A 22,098-nucleotide genomic window follows, 5' to 3' on the forward strand; every position below is an offset into this window, starting at 1 on the left:
TTATTTTTGTAGCAGGGATGAAATAGTTGCTAGCAGAGAAGTACATAGAGGATCCTGGAGGAGATGCCAGGGGTTGCCAAGGATGGGTGAGTCTGTACGAAAAGGATGCAGTCCTGCTCCAGATCCACTGAAGGGCCCTCCATTGGCTCCTAGGCAAGAGTCTAGGTTACAGTTTGAGCAGCTAAATTAAACTATACCCTGCATCAACATAAAGAAAGAGGTAGAGAGGAGATTGGGTTTAGCTAGCATATGTTAGTTAAACCCAACCTAAACCTGACCACTTTTCCTAGTCAAAACAAATCCCCGGAGATCTGACAGCACCAAAACAACATAACAGAATTGAGGCAAGTTGGCATGAAAGTTTCCTTGTTTCAGATCCCACCACCAGATTGTGTAATGTTTTCCCCCAGCACCAGAACACTCACACTTGCAGTCTGTTTCCAAAGGCTAGCACCACATCCTCTAGTGCGGAACAAATTTTGATAAGGTTGCGGTTAGGTCACACAAGCATCCAAAAAAATCAAACATCTACTGAGAGCTTATGCAAACTATCCAAACCTTCTGAATCTGTAAAAGGGGGCTGGTATAGGCACTCTCCTTCCTGAGGCCTGCAACCCCTCCACTTCTCAGTGGAAAAGCCATAAGGACAGGCTAGGCAATTGATTTGACACTTCAAGGGCCATTCACAGGTGTGAGCTAGAAGCTGAGAACTAACCTCCCCATGAGTTTTCTGTTTCAGAACTTACGAGAAAAAAAATCTAGTCACCCTGCATTCCAAGGGCAGGGAAGTTGGGGCCGGAGGGCGCGGAATGAATCCCGACTAGCCCCATCCCTGTTCGGTTCCCTGGGGCCGGGCAAATCCCGGCTCCTAGCGGAGCCTCCGGGTACTCTGCGTGCGGGGGTGTTGAGGCAGAGGCAGCTTTCGCCTGGTGGCCGGGGCGCTTGGCGGTGGAGCGGCACCGTGGCCGGGAGCGGGACGGCTGCGAACGCCCGCGGGCCTGTCATCCGGTGGGAGAGGCCTGCGGCGAGACCACAGGCCTGGGCGAGGCTGCGGCTCGGCCCCCTGCTCCGGAGCGGGCCACAAGCGCCTCGGTCCGTGTGATGGCGGAGCTCCACCCCGCGGAGGAACTTCCGAGTCGCTGGCAGGGGGTGTCTCCTGGCGGAGCCGCCCGAACTATCATGGCGGAGCGCGCCCGAGAGACTCCCGGAGAAGCTTCCGCCTCGGTCTGGGGCAGCGGGCTGTGAGTTCCGCCCCAGTAACGGACATAGGATCCTTCCCAGCATGCCCTGGGCGGGAGGGGGCCTTTCGGCCCCCGTGGCGTTGGTTGCCATGGTGCCGTAACGGGTCTGCGGAATGTCGCTGGCCGCGCTGCCGCTATCTCCCGCGCGGGTGTTCGCGGAGCTTTTAGCCCCGCCGCTCGGGCGCCGCGGGCGGGAGAGCGAGCCGGTGCCGGGGCTCCCCGGCGGTCGCAGCACCCCAGTGCCGCCAGGGCGGGAGGTTCATGTGAGCGGCAGCGCAGAGCTGCGTGCGGCCCCGGACCGGGCGCGGGTCTCCATCCGGCTGGGGAGCAGGAAGGGGGAGGCCGGGGAGGCGCGGAGCAGCGTGAGCCGGCGGCTGGAGTACATCGCGCAGAGCGCTCGGCAGCGCGGGGTGCAGGTGAGAGCGGGTCGGCGGCACCCCCGCCTCCTACGGGAGCCCCGAGCTGTAAACTCCAACCCCCTCCCAGCCGCGCTCCCCACTTCCAGCCCCAAACCTTAAATCTCAGCCCCTCGGAGTGCCCCGCCCTAAACCCCACCGTCATTCCCCCCCCTCCGGAGTCTCCAGCCTTAAACCCGCCACTGGCCCCGCCCTCTAACCCTCAACCCCCATCCGAGAGAGTTCAGCTCTAATCCTCCTCCGCCCCAAGCCCTAAACCCCACTGAGCGCCCATGCCAGCACCTACGGTTGCCAACTTAGTAATCGCACAAAACCCATTACCTTTGTCCTGCCCTTCTCCGAGGCCCCGCCTCCCGCTCACTCCGTCCCCCCTTCCTCTGTCACTCGCTCTTCCCCCAGCCTCATTCACCTTCACCTGGCTGGGGCGGGGCTCCTGGAGGGGGTGAGGGCTGTGGCGGGTGGGGCGGGCTCTGGGGTGGGCTGGGGGAAGAGGAGTTCAGGGTGCGAGATGGGGCTCTGGGCTGGGGCTGAGGGGTTTGGAGTGCAGGAGGAGGTGTTGGGGTGTGGGCTCTGGCTCAGGGTATGGGCTTTGGGGTGGGGCTCAGGATGAGGGATTTGGGGGGGTTCAGGGCTGGGGCAGTGGGTGGGGAATGGGAGGGGGTTTGGGGTGTGGGCTCTGTCTGGGCAGCACTTATCTCAGGCGACTCCTGGAAGCAGACAGCATGCCCAGCTCTTAGGCGGAGGGGCAAGGGCGCTCTGTGTGCTGTCCGCAGACACTGCCCCCAGTCAATGGGAGCTGTGGAGCCAGCGCTCGGGGTGGGGCCAGTGCATGGAGCCCCAGTGGCCACCCCTGTGTCTAGGAGCCGTGCGGAGCCAGGGCAGGCAGGAAGCCGACCTTAGCCTCGCTGTGCCACTGACTGGACTTTTAGTAGATCGGTCAGCAGTGCTGAACGGAGCCGCCAGGGTCCCGTTTTGACCAGGCATTCCAGTTGAAAACTGGAAGCTGGGCAACACTACCTAAACCCCAACACCCTCCCCTCCCTCGGAGTGCTGAGCTCTATACCCCACCACCTGTTCACTTCCCCTGGGGCACCCAGTTGATATCAGTGGTTGTATGATCTTTCCATTGACTTCATGTTCCTTTAATAAACTCTTTACAAAAACAACAGCAATGACAACAAGCAGAGTTGGTGAGGGATTGCAAAAAAGTGCAGTGATTGGAGTATGTGTTCCTGACCTGGAGGAGACCTACACATGCATTAAATGCCAAAATTGAGCTATAAGTCAGAGATTTGTCTATATTCAGTCCAACAAGGGATCACTGATTTTATTGTCCCATTGTTCATTACAGTTAGATGTAACAAAATGTTCTAAGAGCCCCATGAGGTACAGCACTGTTTGTTCCACTGTAGGACATTTCACTGGCATTGTTGATGTGTGGAGAGTTGGGTGAGACATGTCTTCTTAAATTCTCAAACAAAAACTAAGCCAGCACTTTGCTGCATTTAAAACATTTTATTTTTAATTCTTATTCATTTCTTCAAAGCTTTTTATTTTTGGCATTTTATTTCAAAATCAATAACACAAACTGGAAGTGTGTATATAGGGGGTTATAGATATGAAGGGTAATTTTGACAGCTCTTTAATTTATACCTCCTTTTTTCTGGCTAGGACTTAGAAATCTCCTGTGAAGGAGCTTCTTTGCACAGTGGGCACTGCTTTGTGGAAGATTTAGAAGGAAATTTGCCTTTAAATGCAGGTCACAAACTTATGAAAATGTGCACATCCATGTCAAAGTTTTACTTGCCCACACTCATTTTCATGGTGTGGGTAATATTTTGCAAGGCTGCCTTAAGGATCTCTATCTAAGCCAATCCTGTCTTAATATCTGTGCTTTTCTTTCTCTCCTGTGAAGTAGTTGCTGCTTTCTTTGCTGAGTAGGAGGATTATGCAGCCTTCTTTTACATTCACCTCATTCTCATTGTGCACTAATAGATATTCTGCTGCATTGTGTTAGCTACACACTCTGTTGCTAATATGTTAAGAGTGGCACTAACACTTAGCTTGCTGGCCCCTGTCCAGTCTGCAGCACTCATTTGTTCCCTTGTAGCAACAGAGCATGGCTCTCCCTTCTCCCCAAAACCCTGCCTATAGTTCTGACCCACTCACAAAACAAATGGGCTAAAACAGGGAGTTATACCTCTAAATTCTTTCAGAGAAGAGGTAGCGCTGTGATTAAAATTTTACAGAGGAATGATGACAATGATTGTGCTTTCTCTACAGGGAAAGTGAACTGGTTGTGGGAACTGGTTGTCTCTCTAGTGCAGACAGACCAGGGATCTTCCACCACAGGCTAGGACACATTAATCTGGTACTTTTCTCATTGATATTTATGTTAGCAAAATATAGCAGGAAGCAAAACATGAGACACTGCCACTAAATCACTTATAAACATTCCCCAAAGAAGAACTCACTTTACCCTTAGATTGCTGGAAGGAATCTAGCCCAGGTGGGTGGCATCTAATAGCTGTTCTGTGACTTATGTATATTAAGTTGGTTATCTGTCAATTTTCTAGTGGTGAGAGATCCATGTCATAATCACAACTTGTTGCTATTCTCATCTGAGAAGCCAAAGACTGAAAATGAATGGAAGGGGAATTGTCTTTCTGCCCCTAGAAGCTGACTCTTCAAATTAGGGATGAGGCAGATGGTGACAGAGGAAGCTTGTGCTGCTGCCTGTGCTATTCAGTACTTATATGGATAAGTAGAAGATTGTAGGTTTCCAGCATTCAGCCGCCTGTGGCTTCTGTGTGTGAATATAGTGCTCACATTTGGGAAAAAAAAAATGCTTCACACTTATTCACTCCAGCTAGATATTTCTAATCCTATTAAGATATATGCAGCTGGCACATGATTCATACAGACAGGACTCCAGTTTGTTCATAGTTCTGTTTCTCTTGCTATGGTGTGGCTACTTATATTAAAATCCATTTGGGGAATCTCCCCGCATTGACCCTCTCTATACACTGCTTACACAGAATGAATAGTCTTACCCGAAAATATTCAGTGAGTTACAACGTCTGTCAAAAGAAAAGGAGTACTTGTGGCACCTTAGAGACTGAAATTTATGTTCCTTACCAAGAAAGTTTTTCTATTGAAAATGCCTTTTACCTCCAAACTTTTGTGGGTTAATTATTAATCCAGGTAAGCTGCTTCAAGAGGTTACAGCCACACTGGTGGGCTTTTCTTCAAATATGGATGGCATTTTTGAGTAAGTACGGGGCTGGGCCATGAGGAAGCTTTGAAGTCACATTTTCACAAACCCAGTTGCAAAACAGTGTCTTATACATTATTTGGGAGGTGGCTGCAGCTTTAGCTCCAAAAGAATAATCTGAAAGCAAACAATTTTATTTAAGGGCTTAGTGTTTTCGGCAACTACACCATTATGAAATCTGCTGAAGTCTCAAAATCCAGTGGATGAACGCCTGGTGTGGTTTGGTTTTTTTGTCCACAGGTTCTTTATTATGGGGAAGCCCTTGACTCCTGGTTTCATTCCTACACCAAAAATAACCACCATAGTAAATTGTCCAACCATCTCATATTTTATTGCTAGGTACAACTAAATAGTTCTTTTAAAAAATGTGGGAAGACCACGAAAAAATGACTCATGGAAGCCTAGCTTCTGGTGACCAAGTTGTGAATAACTGACTTCCAGCCTTGCCACTATGGTAATTCAAAATAGGACGACACAAAGTGCTAGAACACCTCCATGAATGACATGGAAGATGGATGCAAATTAAAGTAAAATACTACTCAAATAGGAGGTGTTGCAAACACCAATGACGCCTGCAAAATTTTTTACAAAATGAAGTCTGACCTGGACCAAGCTTAGCTATATATCTCGGGAAAACCAGTCTGAAATAAATTTAAAGAAATTGTGTCTGAGAAAGTAATGCTGATGAGAACTGCCACTGAGATCTGAACATTCAGTGTGATACACTCGTAAAAAATGCCAATACAGTTTTGGACTGCAAGTGTAGACACATCAGATCATAGAAAAGGGAGGTGTTAATTCTCCCTGGAAAGTCCACCAAATACCACATTCAGTTCTGGGTACCTCAATACCAGTAAGGTAACAGGGTCAAGGCAACTTACAGAAGAGCAACCTGAAGTCCCATTGTTTTTTGTTGTTTGGTTTTTTTCTTCCTGAAGCTATTTCCTATGGTATAAGTTGTATTGCATTATTTTACTCTGTTTCAAATCACTCCAACACTGGGACTTCTTCCATTTGCATTGTAGATTATTCTACCATCTAACAACTCTCACTACTAACAATTTGTACTTTGCTGATTTTTATCTCATTACTTCTAATTAATACCAAGCGAACAGAATGTTGAGAATCATCAAGAAAGGGATAGATAATAAAAATATCATATTGCCTCTATATAAATCCATGGTATGCCCACACCTTGAATACTGCGTGCAGAGGTGGTCGCCCCATCTCAAAAAAGATATATTGGAATTGGAAAAGGTTCAGAAAAGGGCAACAAAAATGATTAGGGGTATAGAATGGCTGCCTTATGAGGAGAGATTAATAAGACTGGGACTTTTCAGGTTGGAAAAGAGGCGACTAAGGGGGGATATGATAGAGGTCTGTAAAATCATGAGTGGTATAGAGAAAGTAAATAAAGTGTTATTTATTCCTTCTCATAATACAAGAACAAGGGGCCACCAAACAAAATTAATAGGTAGCAGGTTTAAATCAAACACAAGAAAGTATTTTTTCATGCAATGCACTGTCAACCTCTGGAACTCCTTGCCAAAGGGTGTTGTGAAGGCTAATACTATAACAGGGTTCAAAAGGGAGCTAGATAGATTATGAAAGATAGGTCCATCAACAGCTATTAGCCAGGATGGGCAGGAATGGTGTCCCTAGCCTCTGTTTGCCAGAAGCTGGGATTGGATGACAGGGCATGGATCACTTGATGATAACCTTTCTGTTCATTCCCTTTGGGGGACCTGCCATTGGCCACTGTCAGAGGACAGGATACTGGGCTTGATGGACCTTTGGTCTGACCCATTATGGCCGTTCTTATGTTCATTATGACCACCCTAAAATTAATATCCTTTCCTGGTGTTTATATCCTTCCAATCTTTGTAAAGCTATCTAAGCTGTCATGGGAATCACTAAACCAACTTATAAATATTTACACTTTTTGTTAATCCATATCACAATTCCCCTTCATCATTTTTTGTTGTATTAGGGAGTTGGGCTAGATCAGTACAACACAACCTTTGCAGCAACAAGAGCTGCATTAGCAGTTTGCGAGGAAGCCTGAGGGCTGCACCTAATTTCCATATATATTTACATAGGATTTTAAATCAGAAATAAACTACACCGTAGCATTTATTTATAGAGTGCTGTAACTACGCAGCACTTCACAAAGCACAGAATCTGCTTTGAGGGCTTATAGAGAAGTAAATTGTTTGGGGAAATAGTCTTTTACTTAGCCAGTAAGGCACCTGCCACTCCCCCCCCCCCTTTTTTTTTTAAACACACATTGCAGCTGGCAGTTAATAGTGGCCGCATTGCTAAAAATAAGCAGTGACTTTTGTAGTGGTAGCATGAAGATTCAGGATCAGAAGCTGTTTAAAAAGCAAAACAAAACCCAGAAATTACATCCTACTTGAATTCTGGTTTAGACATTAATGTGAAAAGCAGTTAAAGGTTTGTTCCAACAACAACATTTATTCACATATATTTGTTAAATAAGTATATACTGAAGGCTGGACAAGACACCATCTTTACTAGGGAACCATTTTCCCTAAGAAATCCCAAAGTATTCTCAAATCTGTTGAGTCTAATTCTGCTCCACCTCTATTAAAATACACCTGTTAAGCAAGTAAGCTTTTGTTGATCTCTTGAGTTTGCTAAAGACAGGTTTCATACTACTAAGGTAAGGCAGACTTCTTTACATTTGACTTGTATGCTGCCAATTTTATAAGCCCCAATGCAAGATGCCATCACAAGGTGGGTGAGGGAGAAGGAGGGGTTGGAGCACAAATACCATTTGTAATTGCAATATGCTTTGAATACCAGTTGACTTTATCTAGGTATTTATGGCCTTCAATTCCAGATTATCTGTCCAGGGTCGTATTTTAATTAGTTGGGGCTCTTGGGAGGTGTTAGAATACACTATTTTCCATGAGTACATAGATGGGACCTCATCACCACAACAAAACAAAAAATGTATGCTGTCAAGGTTCCTCCCCCACTCTGAACTCTAGGATACAGATGTGGGGACCTGCATGGAAACCTCCTAAGCTTACTTTTACCAGCTTAGGTTAAAACTTCCCCAAGGTACAAATTAATTTTATCCTTTGTCCTTGGAATATCCACTGCTACCACCAAACTCTAACTGGGTTTACTGGGAAACGTAGTTTGGACACGCCTTACCCCCCAAAATCCTCCCAACCCTTGCACACCCCACTTCCTGGGAGAGGTTTGGTAAAAATCCTCACCAATTTGCATAGGTGACTACAGACCCAAACCCTTGGATCTGAGAACAGTGAAAAAGCATTCAGTTTTCTTACAAGAAGACTTTTACTAGAAATAGAAGTAGATAGAAGTAAAGGAATCACCCCTGTAAAACCAGGATGGTAAATACCTTACAGGGTAATTAGATTCAAAACATAGAGAATCCCTCTAGGCAAAACCTTAAGTTACAAAAAAGACACACAGACAGAAATAGTCATTCTATTCAGCACAATTCTTTTCTCAGCCATTTAAAGAAATCATAATCTAATGCATACCTAGCTAGATTACTTACTAAAGTTCTAAGACTCCATTCCTGGTCTATCCCCAGCAAAAGCAGCATATAGACAGACATACAGACCCTTTGTTTCTCTCCCTCCTCCCAGCTTTTGAAAGGAGGAGGGAGAGAAATCTTGTCTCCTCATTGGTCATTTTAGTCAGGTGCCAGCAAGGTTACCTTTAGCTTCTTAACCCTTTACAGGTGAGAGGATTTTTCCTCTGGCCAGGAGGGATTTCAAAGGGGTTTACCCTTCCCTTTATATTTATGACATATGCCAAGGAGGAGAAAAAATAAACATAGAATTAAAAAGTAGAGGGAACTTTTCCTGTGCTATTTTCGTTTGTCCTTCTATATAATGTTTATCATAGTGCAAAGTTACATTGTGTACATTTCTCCAAAGATTTTTAAAAGGCAGTTGCACCTGAGATGTTAATTGGTAATTTACAAATGTGCATAATGGTATAGCCAGTTGCTACTATATACTAAAAACATACATTTTCAAACTAAGTTTTTTCTCCCAACTGTGACCTCTGTCTTACCTTCATGCTGAGTAAAATGGGTTGTTTCCTTTTCAGTAAGAACCAAAGTAGAGTAGAGCAAAACTTATTGACTACCTTCAGACATTTCCTTTTTCATAATTGGTTGCTCTTCACATTGGCTTGAGCTTTCACATTTTGTTTTAGGTTGTTTTTCCATGTTCAGGAAGGAAGGAGTGGTCATTCATTTTAGCATCTATGGTGCAACCAGCAGTGGCTGTAAAGTGCTACTCCTCAGAAGAAAATGTACAAACAACATAGGCTTACTTACTGTATGTTCCATTCTAATTATCCAGTGAAGTGGGCTGTAGCCTACGAAAGCTTATGCTCTAATAAATTTGTTAGTCTCCAAGGTGCCACAAGTACTCCTGTTGTTTTTTGCAGATACAGACTAACACGGTGCTACTCTGAAAACAGGCTTATGGTGGTAGCATATTTTGTAGGATTTTCATGCTTTGAGAGTAGGGGAAAATGGAAAGCAGAGAAGGACATAGCACCACCATGTAAGCCTTGGACTTATAGCTCTTTAGGATAGGAACAATCTTTTCATTTTGTTTATACAGTGTCTAGTACAGGGGTTGGCAACCTTGGGCAAGCGGCATCAGGGTAGTCCGCTGGTGGGCTGCGAGACATTTTATTTACATTGACCATCCATAGGCACAGCCCTGCTGCAGCTCCCAGTGGCTGCGGTTCTCTGTTCCCAGCCAATGGGAGCTGCGGGAAGCAGCTGCCAGCATGTCCCTGCGGCCCACCACTTCCCGCAGCTTCCATTGGCTGGGAACGGCGAACTGTAGCCACTGGGAGCTGTGGGGGGCACGTGCCTGCGGATGATCAATGTAAACAAAATGTCTCACGGCCCGCCAGTGGATTATCCTGTTGGGCTGCGTGCCGAATATTGCCGACCCCTGGTCTAACACAATGGGATTCTCTTCCATGACTGAGATTCCTACGTGCTATTGCAAAACAAACAAAAAAAAATGACCTTTTTCTGGAACAGTGGTGTTTTATTTCAGTAACACCACAAAAATACATTGGGTGAGCAAATTACATGTGTGGTTCTTTTGAGAATAGATTTATAGACTGATGGAGTGGATGAGATAACATGTCTTGCATGTGATCTGTTAATTATTAATTCTAAACTGGAAAATTATCCTACCGTGAACCATTTCTTGCCCATTGAAACTTAGAAAATGGAACAGACTGTTGCACAAGTTCTAAGAACATGGCATCAAATGTAAAGCTCATCTTAAAGTATTGCTAAAACTAATTTTTTATGGGGCTAGTGTGATTGAATTGATAGCTCCTCAAGAAGAAAAAAAATTTACAGCAGACGTAAAAGCAGTTAAAAATAAACCAAAAAACCTTTTCCTTTTCAGCTAGTCAGTCATAATTTTAATTAAGAATTCCACTGACATCCATCCTTCCCTCACCTTCCTTTCTGTCAAGAAAGATTATCATAAACAGGAGCAAAAAATCTCCATGGGAAGATTATTGTAAAAGTTAATAATAATATAATTGAGCAGACATTTCTTCCACTAATCTTCATATGGAATTGATTATTGCTGAAAACTGTTAATTTCAAATCTGGAGGGTGATGGAATAAAAATTAACTTCCTGTGGAATATTACCAAAAGAGATACTGCACACAAAATGTCTTACCACCATTTATGTTGTAGTAGGACCCAAAACCACAAGATGGCAGTGTCCTTAAATACATGTGCAGCACATATAAAGTATCAAATAAGACAATTGTACTTCAATCTGTGAGGAGAGAGGATAGGCTTAAAATATTTTGAATGGGGTTGGGGGACATTTTCCTTCTCCATATTCAGATTACCAAGCCAGCTGTTCATTATTAGTCATGTCAGCATGGTTATTTCTATAAAAGAAAAGGAGTACTTGTGGCACCTTAGAGACTAATCAATTTATTTGAGCATAAGCTTTCGTGAGCTACAGCTCACTTCATCGGATGCATACTGTGGAAAATACAGAAGATGTTTATATACATACAAACCATGAAAAAATGGGTGTTTACCACTACAAAAGGTTTTCTCTCCCCCCACCCCACTCTCCTGCTGGTAATAGCTTATCTAAAGTGATTACTCTCCTTACATTGTGTATGATAATCAAGGTGGGCCATTTCTAGCGCAAATCCAGGGTTTAACAAGAACGTCTGAGGAACAGTGGGGGGGAAAGGAATAAACAAGGGGAAATAGATTACCTTGCATAATGACTTAGCCACTCCCAGTCTCTATTCAAGCCTAAATTAATTGTATCCAATTTGCAAATGAATTTCAATTCAACAGTCTCTCGCTGGAGTCTGGATTTGAAGTTTTTCTGTTGTAATATCGCAACTTTCGTGTCTGTAATTGCGTGAACAGAGAGATTGAAGTGTTCTCCGACTGGTTTATGAATGTTATAATTCTTGACATCTGATTTGTGTCCATTTATTCTTTTACGTAGAGACTGTCCAGTTTGACCAGTGTACATGGCAGAGGGGCATTGCTGGCACATGATGGTATATATCACATTGGTAGATGTGCAGGTGAACGAGCCTCTGATAGTGTGGCTGCTGTGATTAGGCCCTATGATGGTGTCCCCTGAATAGATATGTGGGCACAGTTGGCAACGGGCTTTGTTGCAAGGATAGGTTCCTGGGTTAGTGGTTCTGTTGTGTGGTACGTGGTTGCTGGTGAGTATTCACTTCAGGTTGGGGGGCTGTCTGTAGGCAAGGGCTGGCCTGTCTCCCAAGATTTGTGAGGGTGTTGGGTCATCCTTCAGGATAGGTTGTAGATCCTACAGACAGCCCCCCCCCCCCCCGGTTCCTCAGACGTTCTTGTTAAACCCTGAATTTGTGCTAGAAATGACCCACCTTGGTTATCATACACATTGTAAGGAGAGTGATCACTTTAGATAAGCTATTACCAGTAGGAGAGTGGGGTAGGGGGAGAGAAAACCTTTTGTAGTGGTAAACACCCATTTTTTCATGGTTTGTATGTATATAAACATCTTCTGTATTTTCCACAGTATGCATCCGATGAAGTGAGCTGTAGCTCACGAAAGCTTATGCTCAAATAAATTGGTTAGTCTCTAAGGTGCCACAAGTACTCCCTTTCTTTTTGAGAATACAGACTAACACGGCTGTTACTCTGAAACCGGTTATTTCTATGTAATGTTTGAGGGAGGTTGGGAGAAGAGTGAAAAAGGGTTTCCTATGAAGGTCCAAATAAATCTATTACATTTGCCGACTGAAATTAAAAATATTGGAGGATTTGTTTTTAAAAAAAAATCTTGAATTTATTTTATAAAACAAATACATTTTGAGAGTTGGATTGACTCAAGTTCTCTATCCACCCCACAGGCAGCCACCCTGTTAATGTACTTCAACCCTGTTCTGGCAAGAATGTTTCTGTCTGAGAAGTACAATTTGGTCACTGTGGCCAAATCATCCCTTCGCCTTAACTGAAGAGACTGCCAAAAAGTTAACTGCAATGGAGAGTTGTCTATTGGGAATTGTACTGAGATTTCCAAACTCATTTTTTATAGGAAAGCTGGTTATCGATAAATGTCATGAAACGCCAATTTCACCATATACATACAAAAAAATGAAAAAATATTTCAGTTGATGATAATAAAACTTACAAATAGGCAGGGTAAGAAAAATGCTGCTTGAGAACTTAGAGTTTAGTTTCAGGATAGTTACTTTGTAGATTGTCACAATTTGTGTTTTAACAGTTCTAAAACTTTAACTTGTTGAATCTCAACGTCTGTCATTAAATAATTGACAATTCGACACATAATTTTGTGTAACTGAAAATTTAAACTGATAAAAATGCTTTAAAATAAATATTTTGATATTCTCAATTATATATATAAAAAAAGAATTCTGACGAGCCTACTTTTAAGCCATCGCAGATGGTAATTTATGGAGCTGACTCAAACTGGTAACTTGAAATGCTTGTCAGTACATAGTGCCATAGATGGGTGCGTGCTACCTTATGTGTGCCTGACTCAAGGAATACATTGACACAAACTTCTTTTTTGAATGAGTAAGGGAAGTAGATAAACAGTGGAGAGGAATGCTGCTCTTTTCCACTCAAGGTGGAATTCAGTACAGTTTAAATGGAAAATCTGCTATCTCCATTACCAAATCCCTGAGCCATCCACACTTGAGAGTTTTAGAAAGATTTAAATTCTTTTACAATTCTTGATTTGTTATAAATTAAACTTTTTATTGTGATGCAGTTATTTTATAAAGGAGTGATTGTATTGTGTCAATTCAGAAAGAAGTGGGGGCAGGGAAAGCGGAAGAAGAGATGCTGAATGGAAGTTTGTGATCTCAAAAAGAAAAATGCGGGCATGGGTTTTCAAGCAATCACTCTGGAAATCTATGTAAATTATGTATTTTTAAAAAGATAGAATATCCTTCTCTTTTCTAACAACCATTTTCTCTGAAGCATCCTGAGTTTTTTCCCTTTTAAATGGTGAAGCTGAATAATTAGAATGAAGGAGTGGATCTGATACAAGACAAGCAGCAAACCACTGCAATGTTCAAGTGTAACTAGAATCTCTATGTATTTTATTTATATAGTGTTTCTCATGCAACTATTCCTAGTTCTTTGTGTGATCATCACTGTGAATAATACAGCTGCTGTTGGGGCAAAGACTGTTGAAAGGGTTACTCCAAACAGCAAAAAAAACATTGCTCAATCCTTATTTAAGTCACCTATTCACTACAAGCCGCTGCTTTTGAAATCTAGAATAGGGGTTTGGAAAGCACTTCACACACTAGTTCTCTTTAAACTTTAAACTCATTGTTTTGTAAGTCAGATGGAGTGTTATGTAGTGATACAGAGCTTTGACTAATTGCCACTTATTAAAGGATTAGACTCTTATTAAAGAAAGAATCGTTGTCCAAAAGACTAGACTTATTATTACTTTTCAAAAGAAACTTGCAATCTTTAACTTCTATCTGGATTCTAACTGAAGGGAGTGGTGTAGCAAATTTCACATGTGTGTTTCTGAGCTACCATTAACATGCCAATACGGAAAGTTAGAATACTATGTGGCATATGAACACAAATTCTTAATTGCTGTGGTTAAAAATTATACTCTTGTACTTTGTTTCAGGAAGAAAATGTGACTGTGACAAAGGATTTTAGTAGAGTAGAAAATGCTTATCAAATGGAAGCAGAGGTATGTATTAATCATAGCAAGAGGAATAACCATGCACCTAGACATAATGAGTTTGTAGGTTTAGTCTTTTCTCCTCAAAACTAGGAAGGGACAGTTACATACAGTACAGCACTGAGACTTTCCTAAAAGAGCCAGTATGAAGTAGTAAAATTAAAAAGGCACCCACAGAATTTTGCAAGAAGTAAGCTAGGTTCTGGGGTGATAGAGCAAGATTTTCTTCATTCTTTGCTATAGAGTGGAGCCCATTCACCCCATCATAATGGGGAGGCTATATTACATAAGTTGGATGTTAGGAGAGCCTTGGCCTTCTATTTGGATGGGATGAAGGCCTTTAGGAAATCTCCCAAGCTCTTCCTATCAATTGCAGAAAGATCAAAAGGCACTGCGATATCAGCTCTGAGGCTCTCTAATTGGGTCTAGAGCTGTATTAGCTACTGCTATCATGCTCGTAATTTGGTACCTCCACCTGGAATCTTACATTCCACGAGGTCGGTTTCCACCTTGGTCGCCTGAATTAAAAACATTTCTATTCTGGAAATCTGCAGGGCAGCAATCTGGGTGTCTGCTCATACTTTTGCAGAACACTATCTGATTACTAGAGACGCCACTTTTGTTGCCCTCTTTGGCTCCACAGTATTGTAATCCATAACGGATTTGACTCCAAAGTCCCAACCCTCCATCGGGGATACTGCTTGGGAGTCACCTACAGTGGAGCACCTATAGGGACACTACTCGAAGTAATTACTCACCTTGTGAAGTGTAACGATGGTTCTCCACAACCAACCCACCCTCCGTCTTCTTCAGAATTCTCAGTAGGGGCTCTGCAGTAGAGAAGGAACTGAGGATGGTTCACCTGCACATTGCTAATTAGCCTCGCGGCAGAGCACGAGGGAGGGAGGAGAGTGCATGTCTGGACCAAACAGACACTGCTACCAAAGATCTCCAATCAGAGGCACAGGGTGCAGACACACCTACAGTGGAGCATGTAGAGAGACACACATCTTGAAGAACCATCGTTACTGCACAAGGTGACTAACTTTCTCTTATGTGAGTAATCCCGCTGACACCAAGGTGACTATTCATGTGAATAGAGCTTTGCATGAGTAGGCCCTTACCAAGCAGGAAGTGCTGTACTGGGAGTCAATCCAGCTAAGGAAAAACACCATCTTTTTTGGTCTATGAATCTTTGCAATACAGCATGCTAATTAGACCACTATCCAATAGCTTGATAATGTGTTTTGTGGAGGGGGCCTGGAAGTTTGCATCACTGATAGTTACTTGCAACTCCGTAGTTGAAGCACAGTTCCATTTTGCACTTTAGAGAGCCTCTTTGGTTTGTATGAAGAACATAACTTATCCACCTCAAACTAACAGCACTGAGTACAGAAAGAATGTTGAGAATTACACTTATTTGTTTTTAGGATTTAAAATTAAACTGGGTCCTTTAAGAAATATGTCAGTATTTTGCCTTGGTCCTGAATTATCTTAATTGAATAGTGCAGATGCTTTAAACTTCCCCTGTAGTTGGAAGTAATTGAAGTCTTGTGGATGAGCTAAATTTGAAAAATTAAGGTAAGCTATTAATGAGGTATCAAACTGTTTTTATATAGACTACAGCAAGACTTAGCTGGGGGGAGGGGGAGAGTGGATGGATAGCTCAGTGGTTTGAGCATTGGCCTGCTAAACCCAGGGTTGTGAGTTCAATCCTTGAGGGAGCTATTTAGGGATTGGGGCAAAAATTGGGAATTGGTCCTGCTTTGAGCAGGGGGTTGGACTAGATGACCTCCTGAGGTCCCTTCCAACCCTGATATTCTCTGATTAGGCCAACACCTGAACTAATTCTAAAATAGAGTCATATTGATAAAGAGAACTCCACCAATTGCCAGTTTTTCTGTACCATTTTCTGCAACTCACCATCTCCCGCAGTTCTGCTAAGCATGGGACTGCTCTCCTCGCTGCCATTTCCTGAGAGGGTTCAGAGCAGCAGCACAGCTTGTGCTGGCCAACCCTCCTCCTTCCCTGATACCCTGCGTTCGCCGCAGCAGTTTGCTAAACTCACATCCTTTAAAGTTACTGTTTAGGTCAGGGGTGGGCAAACTTTTTGGCCCGAGAAATAGTATGGGAGGCCGGGTAGGGAAAGCTGTGCCTCCACAAACAGCCTGGCCCCCGCCCTCTCCCACTTCTTGCCCCTTGACTGCCCCCCTGAGAACCCCTGACCCATCCAACCCCCCCTGCTCCTTGTCCCCTGACTATCCCCTCCTGGGACCCCCCCGCCCAGAACCACCACCCCCGGGACCCCACTCCCCATCCAACCCCCCCCGCTCCCTGTCCCCTAACTGCCCTGACCCCTATCTACACCCCTGCCCCCTGACAGGCCCCCCGGAACTCCCGACCCATCCAACCGCCCCCACTCCTTGTCCCCTGACCGCTCCCTCCCGAGGCCCCCATCCCTAACTGCATCTGAGCAGGACTCAGGGAAAATGTAGCAAAAATATTTTCCCCCAAAAAAGTTTGAGGCCATGTGCAAAAGATTGTGTCCACAATATTTATCCAACCTCAGCAAGCTCCTGAGCTCAAGCCTCGAAGTAAATACCTCCCCTCAAAATCCTCCCTCAAGGTTCTGATTCCCCTGCACTTCTTTTTTGGAGGCATGATTAGAGAGAGGTGAAAAATTCAGTAGGGGTAAGACCATTAACATATATGACCTTAGATTTTTACAAACTCCAAAAGCCTAAAAGTTCTATTACTGAGGTTCCAAAAGTAGATACTGCAATAGCATCCTTAACAAGATATATGATTATTCTGGCTGAAAGGGAATTCTTTCCTAAGGACCCCACAGATAGCGAAATGGAGGCCACCCACACTCTGGCAAGTCAAGTATAATTAGGCAGGCCAAAAAACAACTTGAAAAGCAACTAGCAAAAGACAAAAAAAATAACAGCGAAAAATTTATTAAGTGCTTCAGAAGCAGGAAGCCTATCTAAGGACTTGTCTACACTGGCAATTTACAGCGCGGCAACTTTCTTGCTCGGGGTGTGAAAAAACACCCCTCTGAGTGCAGCAAGTTTCAGTGCTGTAAAGCGCCAGTGTTGACAGTGCACCAGTGCTGTTGGAGGTGGTTTTTTTAGAGCGCCGGGAGAGCTCTCTCCCAGAGCTCTGCCGCGATCACACAAGCCACGTTAAAGCGCTGCTGCAGCAGCCCTTTTACGTTGCCAGCGTAGACTAGCCCATACAATCAGTGAGGCCTCTGGATGATCAAAGTGCTAAAGAAGTCCTTAAGCAAGAGAAGTCTGATACGGAGAAGCTAAATGAATTCTTTGCATCTGTCTTCACTGCAGAGGATGTGAGGGAGATTCCCACACCTGAGCCATTCTTTTTAGGTGACAGATGTAACGAACTGTCCCAGATTGAGGTGTCGAGAGAGGAGGTTTTGGAACAAATCAATAAATTAAACAGTAATAAGTCACCAGGACCAGATGGAACTCAAATATGAAATTATAAAACTACTAATGTGGTATGTAACCTATTCAATGTTGATAAATGCAAAGTAATGCACATTGGAAAACATAATCCCAACTATACATATAAAATGATGGAGTCTAAATTAGCTGTTACCACTCAAGAAAGAGATATTGGAATCATTGTGGATAGTTCTCTGAAAACATCCACGCGATGTGCAGCAGCAGAGAAAAAAGCGAACAGAATGTTGGGAATCATTAAGAAAGGGATAGATAAGAAGACAGAAAATATCATATTGCCTCGTATAAATCCATGGTATGCCCACATCTTGAATACTGTATGCAGATGTGGTCACCCCATCTCAAAAAAGATATACTGGAATTGGAAAAGGTCCAGAAAAGGGCAACAAAAATAATTAGCAGTATGGAATGACTGCCATATGAGGAGAGATTAATAAGACTGGGACTTTTCAGGTTGGAAAAGAGGCGACTAAGGGGGGATATGATAGAAGTCTATAAAACCATGACTGGTGTGGAGAAAGTAATAAGGGAGTGTTATTTACTCCTTCTCATCACTCAAGACCTAAGGGTCACCAAATGAAATTAATAGGCAGCAGATTTCAAAACACACAAAAGCAAGTATTTTTTTCACATAATGCAGTTAACCTGTGGAACTCCTTGTCAGAGGATGTTGTGGAGGCCAATACTATAACAGTGTTCAAAAAAGAACTAGGTAAGTTCATGGAGGATAGGTCCATCAATGGCTATTAGCCAGGATGGACAGGGACCTCCAGACAACAAATTTGAAGCCTTGGTTGAGGGCCTGAGAACCCCGTATCTTTCAACACTGGAGCTATCTACAACTTGCAAAACCCTTGGAGATCGCTTGCTTCCATTCTACCAATCTGGAAAAATATTACAACAGACAGATGGGTATTGGAAATTAATGAGACTGGTTACTCCATCCGCTTTACCTCCAAACCCCGTACCCGCCTTACCTCCCCGTCCCTCTTCAGGGATCCCTCTCATAAAAATCTACTGTGAGAAGAGGGTAACCCACCTCATACATCTAGGAGCAGTGGAACCCTTATCAACGGAATACAGAGGGAGGGGATTCTATTAACACTACTTTCTCACACAGAAAAAACAGGAGGGTGGAAACCCATCCTCAACCTATGGTGACTCAACAAATTTGAAAACACAATGATTCAAAATGGTCACACTAGGCACCATAATTCCAGCACTAGAAAGGGGAGACTGGTTCTCAGCCCTCGACCTCTAGGATGCGTAGGGGGTCTTCATGCAGGTCCCCACATCTGTACCCTAGAGTTCAAAGTGGGGAAGGAACCTTGACAGTCACATTCACCAGTATGCCTTTTGGATGCTTCCCGGAGTCGTGCAAATGTAAAGTAGCTGTAAACCCTGTTTAGCTGCATGGTTTTGGTGTACCAATAAATCTGTCCTTAAGTGAATTATTTAAGGTTGATAGTGCATACCATATCATAAGATATATTGCATGGTACCATTCTCTTTGTGTTTCTTGTTTAGTGTTTGTGTGAAACTAATAGTTTTAAAAAAGATTAAGGAAATTCCCAGACAAAAAGCTATGTTACAACAGAGTTAAGAGTATACATCAGTTACTTCTGAGGACAGAACATTTTATCCTGTAGTGATGACACAGTGGGGAAGAAATATGAAAAAAAAATCATGTCTTTAAAAATCAGTTAAATCTAACCATGAGCCCTAAACACTAAAATGCTTGAATCATAATTATATAGTTTTTGCATGACATCACTACAGGGTTGTTTTGGTATCTTAAGGTTGCTAAGGTTGTTTTAGTGTCTTAACTGTGCACTTCTTAACATGTTTTGACTTTTTAAATGTAACTCAAATTCCCAGAGTTTTAATGCTTGGTTTTGGGATAATTACAGCATTCCTGTAATTTTTATTTTTACCCTTAAATTACTGAGATATACTCTCAGCCGTAACTGTTTTTGGATGGGAGGAGCAGGGGAACACAGATTTATATAAAAGTTATATTTCTTGGATTTTAACCTTAAAATTTAATATTACTAAAATACTAGTCACTAAACATTAAGTTTAGTCTTCTTGTAAGTGCATGTAAGAGTACCTAGAATTACACTGCAATTTTCCTTCCTGCATATCCTCTTCACCCCATTTGCCTAGTTTTCTGAATAATCACTCATGAAGTAGTAACTGGCATTTGTACTTGCCTAAGCTGTCTTCAGAATGTAAGAATTAGAGACACATGGCTTGTGAAATCTTAAGGGCACGTTTTCTTTCTCCAAATTGCTAATATACCAAAAATCCTAGAGTTCCTCACAAAGAGCATATTCTGAATCCATTATTTTCATTCTGCTGCAAAACAATGATCATTTAACAGGCATCTTCTAGGCAAGTAGTAGTGGAGGTATAGGACTAATACCCTCAGTTGTTCTTACATATCAGGTTTGCAATTTGCCCTTGTAATTAAGTCACTGAAAGGAAAGTCACTTTTCTAATCCACTTACGTTTACTTACAGGTCTGCATTACATTTAGTGATTTTGGAAAAATGCAGAACATTTGCAACTTACTCGTTGAGAAACTGGGTAGTTCTGTTATCATCAGTCCACCACACTTCTACCATACAGCAGAGGCTATAGACACCCTTCGGTAAGTTCTCCCTCTCCTTTCCACAGAAATGCACAGCCTCAGGAAGCATTTACGTAATACATAATCCACACAGTTTAAAATGGGAAGCAATGATAGTCTCCCTGTTGTCCACTCCTGCCTTATACTTAAAGGAAAATTCAAGAAACTTTAAAAAGGTTATACAGTTTTTATAAATCCAATTCCATTTAGCTTGCAAATAGTAAAGCTTAATCTTTCATGGAGGCTGCAGTGTCCTTGTATAAAGGCAGGAGGTAACAAGCTTTTCCATGATTTCAATAGGAAAAACAATCTGCTTAACATGCTCAGTCAGCATATCTGGTTTTTCAATGGGGTTAAATGAAAGCAAATTAATTTTAGTTTGGGATTTGTCCAGGAAGGTACAAGCATTTAACAGGCTCCATCCACTTCCCCAAGTGCTGCTGCTGTCCTCTTAGCTGCGGACAACAAACTTTGAAATACACCTTTCTAAAGAAACTACATTTCAGTTACTTTGAGGAGAAAGAAGAGCTTTCTAACATCAAAACATCCTCCCACAGCACCCCAGCCATAGAGAGAGAGTTAATTTGCCATGAAGGACATGAGACAAACATTCAGTGGTTGATGAAGGAAGGCGCCTGGGGAGATTAACTACATTTATCTGTTCCTCTTCCCCTAGTTTTTCAATTCACATTGAGATGAACTAAAAGAACATTCAAAAGCCTGCTTTTCCCATTGATGCCACCAAAAAAACCCTTCTCCATCTCATCTGAAGTTCACACTCTGCAGATGGCCATGGCTATGTCCAAGAAACAAGCTCAGTCATCCACTGCTTAAAATAATGTTGAAATTGCCACAGAGGTGTGGTTGTGAGCAATATGTATTCTAAATGTCCAGCCATGAGTTTGTTAGCACACTGGAGTTTTCCCTTACAAGCTACCTCCTCCACATGCTCCCCATTTTTAACCATCAAGCATATGAGTGTGGAAGTAGAAGTGCCTTGCATCTATGTAGTCACAAAAAAATAATGATTTGGCAGGAGTTTCTGTGCTAAAGTTGGATCAGTTAACCTACCTTGCTTTTTACCTTCCAGGCGTCAAGTATGTCTTGCTGCTGTTGGGAACACACGTCAAAAAGCTCAAGAGGTCTGTCGACTGTTTGGCCAGTCACTGGGAAAACCGCTGCTAATCAGAGAAGAGGAAATGAAAGAGTGGGAAGGCCAAATAGACAGTCACCCATCCAACTCCTCAGACACACTCACTGTGCAGCAGAGAATCCAAAGTGCCACTATTTATGCTTCTTCAAAAGTATTTGCTATTTTTGAGATAAAGGGAAGAGAAAAGAGGAAAAACAAGCTTATCTAGACGCATGTTAAAGGATTTTTCTTATTTGTCTCTGACAAATTGTGGAATAAATGTATGTACTTTAAAGTACAAATTTATTCAGTTTTTCAGACCTGCATCTTCCTCTATAAATGATCAGGAAAAACTAGTTATAACATTAGTTGTCCGACCCTTCCCCCTCAAAAAAATAAGACCAGATTGTTCTCAGAACTACCTGGAGACACACAAATAGTTTTATCATGGTTCTTCAAACAAATTGAAGGTGGACACCCCAAGCTACACTGAAATCATTGGCAGTTTCCATGAGAGGAGAGGAAGGCTCAAAGGCTTTATATATACTTCATGCCATCACTAGCATTCCTCCCCTTTCTACACCCTTATTTACAGTGGGTAGAGTTGGGTAGGAAACCAGTAGGAAGCTCATATATACAGCTTTTTTGTAT

General features: G+C 42.8%; 1 protein-coding gene across 1 annotated transcript; it reads left to right on the forward strand.

Moving 5' to 3' along the window:
• Positions 1-1,153: 1,153 nt before the first annotated feature.
• On the forward strand, positions 1,154-21,754 carry IRAK1BP1 (interleukin 1 receptor associated kinase 1 binding protein 1). The gene is made up of 4 exons (XM_084624286.1): positions 1,154-1,657; positions 14,139-14,204; positions 20,206-20,336; positions 21,406-21,754. The coding sequence occupies exons 1-4, from the start codon at positions 1,355-1,357 to the stop codon at positions 21,674-21,676; spliced, it is 771 nt and encodes a 256-aa protein (XP_084480412.1). The 5' UTR covers positions 1,154-1,354; the 3' UTR covers positions 21,677-21,754.
• The last annotated feature ends 344 nt before the right edge of the window (positions 21,755-22,098 follow it).

Source organism: Lepidochelys olivacea (genome assembly GCF_965140295.1).
Source record: "Lepidochelys olivacea isolate rLepOli2 genome assembly, chromosome: 3".
NCBI classification, from domain to species: Eukaryota; Metazoa; Chordata; order Testudines; family Cheloniidae; genus Lepidochelys; species Lepidochelys olivacea.

Coding starts and splice junctions, on each gene's coding strand:
- IRAK1BP1 (XM_084624286.1), top strand. CDS start 1,355: ATGTCGCTGGCCGCGCTGCCGCTATCTCCCGCGCGGGTGTTCGCGGAG. Junction 1,658..14,138: donor CTCGGCAGCGCGGGGTGCAG/GTGAGAGCGGGT, acceptor ACTTTGTTTCAG/GAAGAAAATGTGACTGTGAC. Junction 14,205..20,205: donor CTTATCAAATGGAAGCAGAG/GTATGTATTAAT, acceptor GTTTACTTACAG/GTCTGCATTACATTTAGTGA.